The sequence below is a fragment of the Pogona vitticeps genome, chromosome 4 (assembly GCF_051106095.1).
Source record: "Pogona vitticeps strain Pit_001003342236 chromosome 4, PviZW2.1, whole genome shotgun sequence".
NCBI classification, from domain to species: domain Eukaryota; kingdom Metazoa; phylum Chordata; class Lepidosauria; order Squamata; family Agamidae; genus Pogona; species Pogona vitticeps.
The window spans coordinates 89,015,240-89,027,341 of NC_135786.1; the positions used below are offsets into that span (position 1 = coordinate 89,015,240).

General features: G+C 39.0%; 1 protein-coding gene across 3 annotated transcripts in view; it reads right to left on the minus strand.

The window, feature by feature from the left end:
• The window catches only part of LOC144588798 (uncharacterized), a 349,859-nt gene that overhangs the window by 32,759 nt on the left and 304,998 nt on the right, over window positions 1-12,102 (minus strand). For 2 of the 3 annotated variants that reach the window (XM_078392205.1, XM_078392206.1), the window contains exon 4: window positions 9,398-9,603. The exons of the other annotated variant lie outside the window; for it this stretch is intronic. In XM_078392205.1, coding sequence (XP_078248331.1) covers window positions 9,398-9,603 — 206 coding nt within the window. The remainder of the gene's footprint in view (window positions 1-9,397; window positions 9,604-12,102) is intronic. 3 annotated transcript variants of the gene reach the window in all.

Consider the following 12,102-nt stretch of genomic DNA (forward strand, 5'->3'; position numbering starts at 1 on the left):
TACTTTGCCTAAAATCCTGGGGAACTGCTTCAGGGCGGTGGTTCTCAACCTTGGGCAACCCAGATGTTCTTGGACTTCAGTTACCAGAAGCCTTCACCACCAGCTGTGCTGCCCAAGGTTTCTGGGAAGTATAACCCAAGAACACCTGGGTTACCTAAGGCTGGGTACCACTGATTCAGAGGGATGGGAATAATGTGAACATCTGGAATGGATTGTCTAGATGTTACTGGATGCTAGCCCTTATCAGCCCCATGCAGCACAATCAATGGTGAGGTATGTTGTCCACCAACTTAAGAGTGACGCCTGTTGTCCACCCCAGTCTACACTGGTTATCAGTAGCTCCCCAATATATCAGGAAATGGTCTTTCACATCACCACCTACACCGTTCCTTTTGAACTAGAAATGCTAGGGAATGAATTTCATCATCCTCTGCATGGAAAATATGTGCTTAACAAACTGAGCTATGTACCTATGATCAGAATCCTATTGCAGTTTGTGTCTGCATAAAAAAGATACTGCTGCCAAGATTTACACAATTTGCTGATAATTAATGAAGTCCTGGTGGAGTTTGTGCATGGGCCCAGGAATGTAACCATCACCTTGTATGTATGTATGTATGTATGTATGTATGTATGTATGTATGTATGTATGTATGTATGTATGTATGTATGTATGTATGTATGTATGTATGTATGTATGTATGTATGTATGTATGTATGTATGTATGTATGTGTGCGTGCGTGCGTGCGTGCGTGCGTGCGTTTGTTTACATTAACCATTTGGTTGAAGGCCACTCTGGGCAGTTAATAACATAAGGATTTCCCTTACACAAGTGTAAACTGGCAATAGCTTTCTGGGCATGGATAGCTGAATGAAAAATTACAGCATGTATGGTTTTATTTACCTCTTTGTACTAGGGTACACTGACCAAAAAGAAAAAAAAGCCTTTCATTTGATTCCCCCATGCTCAGAAGAGCAGAAAAAGAAGAGCCAGCAAAAATAAAACAAAATGCCGCCCTAAGGTGCTCATACTCCAGAAACTGTAGAGATTCAGATAGCTGTAACAAAAGCCCAAATCCAACTGGTTAGTTAGTTCAGCATAAGTGCAGCAGCAAAAATCGCAGACCCAAATTGCCACCAATTCTGGCCAACAGACAATCAAGAGTTTCTCTCCATCACTGTCCCCTTTTCTAGAGGAGAAGATAAATGGAGATTATGGTGTCATTCCGCCTAAAGACTGGACTTGCTTGGCTTATAAGGGAAAGGTTGGGCTGCTGCTTTTGGCAAAAGCTAAGCAATCTCCCTAAGGCCTAGTTCTAGTTCATTTTTCCCTGTTTTCCCGAAAATAAGACCTAACCTGAAAATAAGCCTTAGTATGATTTTTTCAGGATGCCTGTAATATAAGCCCTACCCTAAAAATAAGCCCTATTTAAGTGAAACCCCGCCCTCCACCATTGTGCAGCAACCAGAAGAAGATGACATGACTGTATTGGAATCAATGTAGATTGTTGTATATGAAAAAATAAAACATCCCCTAAAAATAAGCCCTAATGCATTTTTGGAGCAAAAATTCATATAAGACCCTGTTTTATTTTCAGGGAAACACAGTAATTGATTCAGAAAAGGGTGTTTTGGACAACATTTTACCCTGTATGTGTTACTCGAATAAAGCACAAATATGTCCATACAATGTCCTGCTATGTTATACTGAGTCACCCTCAACTGAGAGGCAAACATTCTAACTTGAAACTGGGTGGAACTCTCCATAATTTCAATAATTTTTTTTAATTATTATTTATTCAATTTATATTCCGCCCACACTACCCAGAGGTCTCTGGGTGGCTTACAATAATTAAAATTCAACACAGTAAAAGATAAAATAATTAAAATACAATTAAAATACAATTAAAATAGCCATCAGACCCACAGCTAATATTATTTCAATTAAAAGCCTTCTGGAACAGGAAGGTTTTGACCTGGCGCCGAAATGTCATCAGCGTCGGCGCCAGACGAATCTCAGTCGGGAGGGCATTCCATAGTTTGGGGGCAGCTGCCGAAAAGGCCCTTTGTCTACAAACCGTCCCTCTTACCTCCTTAAGGGACGGCTCTTTCAAAAGGGCCCCCTGGCTAGATCTTAACTGCCGGGTAGGTTCATATGGAAGGAGGCGGTCCTTCAGGTATCCAGGGCCCAAGCCGTTTAGGGCTTTATATGTCAAAACAAGCACTTTGAATTGGGCCCGGGCAGCAACTGGTAGCCAATGTAACTTATACAGAATCGGCTTGATATGTTCCCTGGCGGCCACACCACTTTAAATCAACACAATTTTCTTATGACTGGACACCAGCCACATTTTTAAAAGATCTAAATAAGTATCTTAGGGTGCTCTCTTCTATATGATATTACTCAGAGTAGGCTTCATACCTTTCTTCTAAATAGAGGCACAAAGAACTAAAGCCTGAATGTATCAGCTTAAAATTTTTGTTCAAACCGTCAACAAATGGGATGTTGTTCAATGTGGAATTCACCTGTAATTCACTACTTGTATTTTAAACTGCCTTTAGTTCCTTGTGTGGTACTGTTTTCAGCACACACTATAGATCATCTGTAAGACTCTATTGATCCACCGGAGACAGACTTGATCCACCATTTTTGAATCACTGCCTCCCTCAGTTGTAGAGGGAAGATGGGGAGACCCAGTTCCTCTACTAATGAAGGATTTGAGAAGGGCATAATTCTATTTTATTTATAAAAATGCCTTTTGCTATCCCCTAAAAAGGGAAATATCAATAATGTACAGTGTATCCATAAATTAATCAGGAGCATAAAGCATCAAACATTTTAAAGAATCATGAGTAATGGCTGAAATCTAGTAGTAAGTTACAACTAGATTAGGCCCACTGAAATAGTGGGGATTTGATGAGTCATCTCCTCTGTAACTTACGTTAATTCAAAAGGCCTACTCTAGTTAGGTGACTTACTACTGGATTTCAGCCACAGTCATAAAATGAAGACTGTGAGTATGTATATCTTTTTTGGAAATAAAATTAGTTAGTCTATAAAACCCATGCAACTGTACAGTACAAGTGACTCTGCAGACCACCAGGCCTGGCTTTATAAAGCAAGTGAACAAGGAAAATTGTGTGTGTTTGAAAGGAATATGGGTCAAGCTTTTGCGGGCTTTGAGAGAACAATATATGTCAGATGAGAGAACCAACCAAATATCGCATTTTACAACAATAGCTTCCCTTCATCAAAGGTAAGTGGAGCCTAGAGAAGGATTTTTCTTATAAATCTTAGGGTAGTGAATGTCACAATCTTGTGCAAAGGCCTTTCCATTTCCAGTTGGCATATGCCAAGTAAACTCTTTAAAATCTCATTCACATCAAAACATTTATGAAAAATATATTATTATAGTATATTTTCATGACTATTGTACCAATCATATAACCATATCCATTGATATGGAAAGGAAAATAGAAATAAAAGCACCATGTAAACCAAAACAAGTTGACAAGTAATAATTAGAAGAGATAGCTATATCTATCTAACAATCCGTCACCGCATCCATCTATAAGAAGATATGGTTATAGTTACATACTCTGCACAGCTGTAAGGTTACTGTTTAAAATGGAGGAGAATGAGGGTTAGCATAACATTGACGACAACAAAGATAACTTCTCAGTGATCCCAGAGGACTGAGTGATTTGTTTGGGTTACTAGGCCACATCCTATTTTTTGCTTTAAAACCACGGTCCCCTGGAGCACTGGCTAAAGAAACAAGCAAGAGATTTTAAAGTCCAGTGGAACAAGAAATGGGCAAACACTACTGTTGACTTAAGGGAGTAAGGGAAAAATATTGAGTGCAAATATTGCATTATTGATTCCAGGAGGATCTGGCTCCTCATTTTTTGACTATCAAATGGCACAGCTGCAGACACATTGTACTTGGAAAAGTTAAAGCCAGGCCTGGTGGTTTGCAGAGTGACTTCTACTGTACAGTTGCATGGATTTTATAGACAAACTAATTTTATTTCCAAAACAAAATGTGAATGCCACAAACATTAAGCTGATGTTACACCTTGTCAGTGCTGGAAAGCAACCATTGTTCAACTAGTTCCACAAAGGAATGAATTGGCACCAATTCCACACAGGAATTAATCCTAACAGTTAAGTAAGATGGTCACTGAGCAGTAGATGTATGTGGGCAACCAGTAACACATCAAGTAGGTGGCCAAATTATTGCTGCATATTTGCTATGTGCTCAGTGAACCTGCATGGTATGAAACTGGTCCAGAATATGTATGAACTATTTTTAGTAATTCAAAATATTCTGAGATAGCACTTCCTGTTTTGATGTGATTACTGACGACAATTAGTAAGTAACCAGAAATAAACCAACAATTTATTATTTATTGTATTTGGTTGTTCGTTATGTTTATATCTTACTTTTCCTGTGGGGACATCAATGCAGGCATACATGGCTCTTTGTTTCATCATTTTACCCTCACAATGACCCTTGTAATGTACGTTGAAAGAGTGTGGTTTCTTCTGACCATAACAGCACTAAGATCTTTCCACAATGAAATTAAACAATTTTAACAATTGTGCAATTCTGCACTTATATTTCAGAGGATGAAATTAATATTCTAGCAAAAACAAAACAAAACACCAAGTTGTAGTAATGTAGGTGTCAGCCAAGTTGTATTTTATCTCCTTATCTGTTCAGTCTGTATTGTAGGCAGAGCATATCATATGGAAAGCTGACTTAGATTCAGGTGAAAGAGGAGTGAAAATTGGTGTAAGAAATATTAGTAATTTAAGACATGCAGATGACACCTTATTACTTGTCAGAAAGCAGCAAGGACTCAACATGACTCCTGATGAAAAAAAGGAGAAAGTGCAAAAGCAGGAGTTAATACGAAGAAGAGAAAGATCATGACTATGTAAGAACTACACAACTTTCATGTTGACAACAAAGAATATGAAAATTTTGTCAATCTTGGCTCAATCATCTATTCAAATAGAAGTTGCAACTGAGAAGTCCAAAGATGACAGATGTTTGCAAGGGGACATATGAAGGAAACTAGAAAAGATCCTCAAATGTAAGTATGTGTTGCTGCAGGCTAAGGCCAAACTCATCCATACTCTCATATTCCCAGTTACTGAGTAGGCATACGAAAACTGTACAGTGTTGAAAGATCACAAGAAGAAAAGAGTCATTTAAAATATGGTGTTGGAGCAAAGCTTTAAGGATATAACGGACTGCCAGAAAGTCAGATAAGTGAATCCTAAATCAAATCAAGTCTGTAATCTCTCTAGAAGCACAAAATGATGAAATTGAAGCTGCCACACTTTGTGCACATCATGAGAAGACAAGACTTGCTGGAATAGATAATGATGATGGGAAAAGTTGAAGACAGCAGGAAAGAGGAATACAAAATATGAGATGGATTGGCTCAAAAAAAGGAAACCACAGGCACTTGCGCTTGAAAGTGACCAGAAGGTCACTTATTCATAGGGTTGCTATTAAATTGAAGATGACTTAATAGCACATAAAAAGAACTGTAATGTTCCTAGGTACTAGACAATGCATGCCATCTGTCTTGGTGAAATCATACAGATACAGTAAAGCAGTGTCACCACAGTCAGTTGATGTTGGTCTAATCCAGACAAATACGTCATCCAGTAATTGGAATTAAAATAGCTCCAAAATAAATTTTATTTTCAGTGTCTCAAGTGTCCTGTTAACACATTCTAAGCCAATGCCAATTACCTTTATTTTACATTCAACATCAGATCTGTCTGCTCCTCCTTTTGCTTCTGATCTCTTTTTTTCTTTTTCTTTTTTTTTTGTGACTAGTAAGGACATACTGAATACTTATAGGATTCATAGCATATACACTCAGCAGTATGGGAATTGCTACATAAATCTGTTTTTCATATACTCCAGCTCTGATGGGGAAAAGACATCTACCTTAAGTAATGGAAGCCCGATGGGAACTAGACATTTACGGTGAAAGTATATCCAAACACCCCTTGGTCAGTTGTTTTATTTCTGTGCTGTATGTGAACATAGCCAGAAATGCTGATCTCCTGTATTTTGCAGAGAAAATCTCAGACAGACGGGTTCATAGAAGTATTATTTTTCTCTCCACATCAACTAAAAGAGCCTTGTTGCCTTGCAAAAACTTTCCCTTGAGAGTACCAGTGGGTGTGGCTAGTATATCATGAACACCAGACTAAGGCAAATTAACAACACTCTTTGAGTTACAGCAACTTTGGGTACTTTTCATTGGACAAGAGGTTAAAATATGAGATGGAGGAAACATCCAGCTACAAGTGACACACTGCAATTAGATGACGGTTGTTCTGCTTGTACATTGGTTTAGATCACAATTGTGTATACTAAGAATGGGTCAGATTTATGGTTCCAGGGGCTAATTTTGCTACCAAACTGCCTTGGGCTATGCAACCAAAACTGCCAAATATTGAAAATGATGCATCAGTAAAATCAATGCCCAGAGAAACACCCATAGTCATGATTTTTTCCCCCATCACCACTGCACCAGATGCAGCAGTGCAAGGAAAGGAGATGTTCGGGAAGCTGCAAAAATGGTTAAATGGGGGTGAGGAACCATGGATGCTGTATGGTCCACCCCACCTTCATGGACTGGCAGAAGTTCTTGAAGTGTTCAGGAGGGGGTCTATCCTATGTCTACCTAAAGATGCTGGGAAATGAAATTGGAATCCCTTTGCCACTGAGCTGTGATGATTCTTGAGTAACTTGTTCAGTGTTTTCTTCTTGTGTGTCAGCCCCAGCTCCAAACATGGCACGGTGCTCGCTGAGGTACACTTTCAGAATAGCACATCCATTTCCAGAACGACGTACCCACCATTGTTTCTTAGGGTCGAGCTAAGAGTCAGATTATTAATTGAAAAGACCTCTCATGGAGAGATCAAGAAACCAGCAATGCAGGCAAGGGGCTCAGAGATAAACATGTTGAAATACTCAAGCCTCCTCCAGTGTATAAATATGTTTGAGCATGAGTCATATTCTGTAGGAACTCCCAGCTCTTAGTAAATAAGATTCATGTTCTTACTCTTTACACTGCAAGATGTAACACTGACAGAAACAATAAACTGTAGAATCAGACAAAGAGGCACTTGTTGCCTGTTTAGACGTATGACCTGACAAAAGGTAAGCAATGAACAAACACAAACTCGCAGTACAAAAACCCCAAGGAGGACAAGAAAGAATTGTGCCCAAATAAAAATGTGACACACTCCGATAGGATACAGATTCCGCTTGTGTTGTTTTGGTTGGAAAACAGCTGCAGGTGTCCTCCAATTATCTCACCATTTTCGCAAATATCAACTGTCATATTTAATTTGTTCCGTTCATTGTGCAGCCTCCTCGCACTGCATCCTTCCTTCACTATGCATTTGTAGCCAGAATTTCTAGCATTCAAGCTAACTTTCAAGCTAGTCAATTAATGCATTATTTACAAGTTCAATGTTATTAAAAGCAGATTCTTAGTTTACTAATGATTTAGGAGTCCCTGGGCAATTTTCCAACTGGTATTTTATTGAGAAGAGGAAATTAAAGAACAAAACAAAATAAAAACTACACAAATAAGGGCGGGCGGGCATGGGGGGGAGGGGAAATACGCCGGTGATACTTTTGGCTAAGTGCTTTGCTATGGTTTCTACAGTGATTTTCTGCTCCCTTTAATGATCCTTTCCTCTTTGTTCCTGTTTTTCCTTAGCCAATGCAGATGCAAGCCAGTTGCTTAAAAACTGGGGAGGGAGAAAAGATCAACTCCAATATTTATTCCCTTTTTAAAAAGAAATGTCAGGCAATCCAAAATGACTCAGTGCGTATGTTCGCCCTTTGGTATAAAACAGCCTCAATTTATAGTATTGAACAAGCAACAGAACAGATTAAAAAGGTTAGAAGTCAAGGGGAATTAAATACTATTAGCATTTTCTTGCTTTTGTGCCTCCCAGAATGAATACATAATATTTCAAATACTGTACATGTTTAGATTCAGATTTGTGTCTGAAGACTAGGTCACTGGGATTTCATTTCTTATTCTTTCTGCCTTCTCATTTTGCGCTCCATTTTCCCACCCTTCTTCAGTTGTTCCGACACTTCATTAAAGCCTGACCCTGCTCCTGCGCCTCCAAATTACAGGCACCTACAACAGAGAGTGGCCATCATTAAAATGCTGACATTAAGTGTCTGAAGATAATTCATGTTAGCGACACTTATTTACAGGGCATACCTGCAATTTCGCAGTAACGCAAATTAGTTTCAAACAGTAAATGTCAACATTTTAATGGTGACCATCACAGCTTCAAGATAATCATGTCGGTGTGGGGCCTGTTGATTTGAGATAAAGTGAAACTAAGATGGCATTTCATTATGGATGAACTTCAGCCCTAAGGTTTAGTTTTAAACCGAGGATGCGACAGAACAACAAGTTGTGGAAAAAAAGTGAAAAATATGTAGTGATATTTTACAGTACGTTCCAAACAAGAGAGTGGACTACTTATTATGCATATATTAGGATGAAGTAAACCAGGAAAGGAAGAAGTTAGCTATGTTTATACCACAGAGAAAAATAATGAATGTATTCATAATGGTGAACCATGGTTCATTGTGACAGAAACAAGCCTATCCTCCACCTGTGCGCATGTTCCTCCCCACCTCACATTCTATAGTGTGGCCATGAGAAAAAGACTGGGAGATTTTGCTTCTGTCCTGATTAAAAACGTTGTTGCTTGTTATCTGAACAAATCTGGTTCATTTTATCTATAGTTTGCTGAAACAAGTCAGTTTCATAAACCGTTGTTTGAAGATTCAGACAAACCATTTTCAAAATCAACTACAACTTGTCAGATTCTGGAGGCACACGTTGCCATTAACAAAAGGTGAGATTAAAAAACTTCCCATACTGACAATTCTGACAAAAGTATAAAGGCGTGCTACAACCCCTGCTAGTGGTTAAGTCCCATCTTTGAGAAACTGAGAGTGAGGTGGAAGAGAACAGGGAGAAGGTTTACTCACTGACACTTGCTTGGAGCAAGCCTTGTTTGCATGAGGGCCAAACTGTCTGTTACTGATAACTCACAATTAGAACTGAGAGGAACGTTTTCCTGTCCGAGAAATCAGAGTTTGCAATGGAAGCAGGTAGCCATAGCTAGAAGACCAGAGAAAAAAACAAGGCCAACTAATAAAAAAAATTATGAGGGGTAAAAAGCTCCTGCTGTGACAGTCACACACTCTCGGTACTTGAGTAGTTCCCTCTCCTAATGAGAGATTAACTGTAAGGCACATCGTTTCAACCTTGAAGGAAGTGGCACAAGGAAATTCAGAGACTGCTTTCACTCACTTGGTCAGGAGTATTTCTGTGAGCACTCCAAAGGTAATGGCTGCAATGTGGAAAACAAGAGCAGGAGGAGGATCCTTAAAAGCGATTAGGAGTTGATAGACCAGAAACGGAATGCTGATCATGAGCGCTGCAACTGTGCAGAAGATGGCCCATTTGTCCCATCGCAAGACCAGATTTCTCCAAGGTGATGTTTCCTCAAGTTGGTACTGCAAGGAGCAGGGGCATATTGGAGGGGGAAAAGAAAGAGAGAATAAAATTGAGTGACTTAACACTGTGAAATAATGAATATTATATGCTAATGATTTAGAGCAGAAAACCTAAGGAAAGATTCAAATTAGTCGATAAACATATGATTAGTGGTTTGAAAGCTTGTGCGATGTTCACAAATGGTTTAAATAAATACTTGTTTGTTTCTTCATCTTGAATGATACATTCATAGCAAGAGGATGCATTAAACCTTAACCTGTGCTGACGTGCAAAGATATTTGGAAATTTTAAAGATTGAGACAAGAGGCAATGTATTGCATTTATGCACAATGGCCTTGAACTACCTGCAACATGTTGAGATACAGTTATTGCATATTAACACTCTGAATCTTCATTCCATCAGGTGCTAACGGGGAAGGCATGTCATCAGAGATAAAGACTTAAGAGGGCCTAATTCAGAGGCTGCTCTCATGTCTTCATAAACCTGTCTTGGCCTTGAATAATTTTCATTTAGATGTATGTCTGCATAAAAAGGCTCAAATCTATGCTTGGAACTTGGATTTCAGCTAACAAAACACGCATTATTTTGTCACTGTAAATTCACTGACAATTGTAAGACATGCTATCAGGAAAAAGGATGCAAGACAATAATTGCTCTTCTGGACCAGGGAATTCTAAAACTGGTCAGTACCCAGAAAGGCAGACACTTACAGGCAGGCGTGGTAAAGAAATTACAACATATTGGGTCAAAACAGGCTCTCATGCTTTGCTGCCACCTATCATAATTGGGAATATGAGACACTGAACCCCATCTATATAGTTTTGAGCCCAATGTAGAATGTAGCTGCATGACTAATTATGTAATGTAGCAAGAGGGCGGAGTCTGATTTCCTTTTAGGAAAAGCAATTAAGGAAAGGAGCCTGAGTTAAACCATAAATAAGATAGTGAGGTGCAGTAGGGAATACCATTGTTTATTTGTTTGTTATTTTTATTTCCTGCCTCTCACTTCACAGAGTTCATGATCCTCCTCATTTCTTTTCCTCACAAGTACTCTGTGAGATACGTTAGGCCAAGAGACGATTACTTAACCAATGTCATCTCATGAGCTTCATGGCTGCATAGATATTTTAACCCAGGCCAGGCCCATACTGGTCCAACACTCTCACTGCTAAGGTTTGAAAGGTTATTTTCTTGAATTACAACTCCCAGACTCCCTACTTGATTGACTGATTGATTGATTGATTGATTGATTGATTGATTGATTGATTGATTGATTGATTGATTGGATTTATATCCTGCACCATCTGGAAACCAGGACACAGTCTCCACCCATGCTAACTTGTGCATTCTTGAATCTGTAGTCTAAAAAGTAACTTTTCTAAGCTCTCTGGTCATGCAGACTGGAAGATTCTGAGAACTGTAGTCTAAAAGGGTAATTTCTCCAAGCGTTGATAGCCACTACACCACTTTAGTGATAATTGAGTTTTTTTAAAAATTCTAAATTTTATTTAATCACAGAAGCACCTGCTGGAGGTGGGGTATAGAATACATATATTAGAAAACAAACAAACAAATATTTTGCTTGGTATAGCTAAGAAGGATGCAGTGCAAAGCAGAGAGGTGTCTGTATTTCACTGAGGTGTTTATATCCATCCATTGTTTAGTAAGTTTCAGAGGAAAGAAAGCATTAGACTTATGGAGCCCCTTTTACTGAATGTAAGAACCCCCAAAGTATAGGTGGGCGTACAATTATTCTATTGGGCTGCTGACTTCTTTCTTTCTTTCTTTCTTTCTTTCTTTCTTTCTTTCTTTCTTTCTTTCTTTCTTTCTTTCTTTCTTTCTTTCTTTCTTGCTTGCTTTCTTTCTTGCTTTCTTTCTTTCTTTCTTTCTTTCAACTGCATCTCGGAGTTCAAATCAGCATACCTGCTCCTTTCTGCACTAGCCCCAGAACAACCGTATTAACTAGGTTACGGTGAGACTTGGTGGGTGGGTCAAAGTTTGGGGGTATTTGAACCTGGATCTCCTGAATCGGACTCTCTAACCACTTTTCAGCACACTGACTGCCACTGTTTGGGTGGGATTACATTCAGGAAGATTTGCTTTGATTCGAAAGACTGCTGGAATAAATGGCCACCTTATTGTACACAGGGTTTGATGCAGCTATGTACAAAGCTCTGCAAAGGCATGAGACAACAGCTTGAAGCTCTTAGCAAGCTTGATGGCTGTGAAGGACTTGTGGGAGGTACAGTTCAGGAAGGTCAACTGCATTAATACACCTACTTACCTGCTATTTCCTTTGAAATTTTATGGAAAGCAAAGGAGTCGCCATTAATGAGAGGACCTTCGGGATCCCAATATTGCTCTATGCCCTTTCTTTTTATGTAGCCCCCCACACTTTTAAAATGTGCTTTAAAAAGCAAAACAAAGCACCAATTTTTCGTCTTGAATCCATTTAACGTTTAACCAGGTAGCCTTAAAAGGGGTTTCATGCAATTCT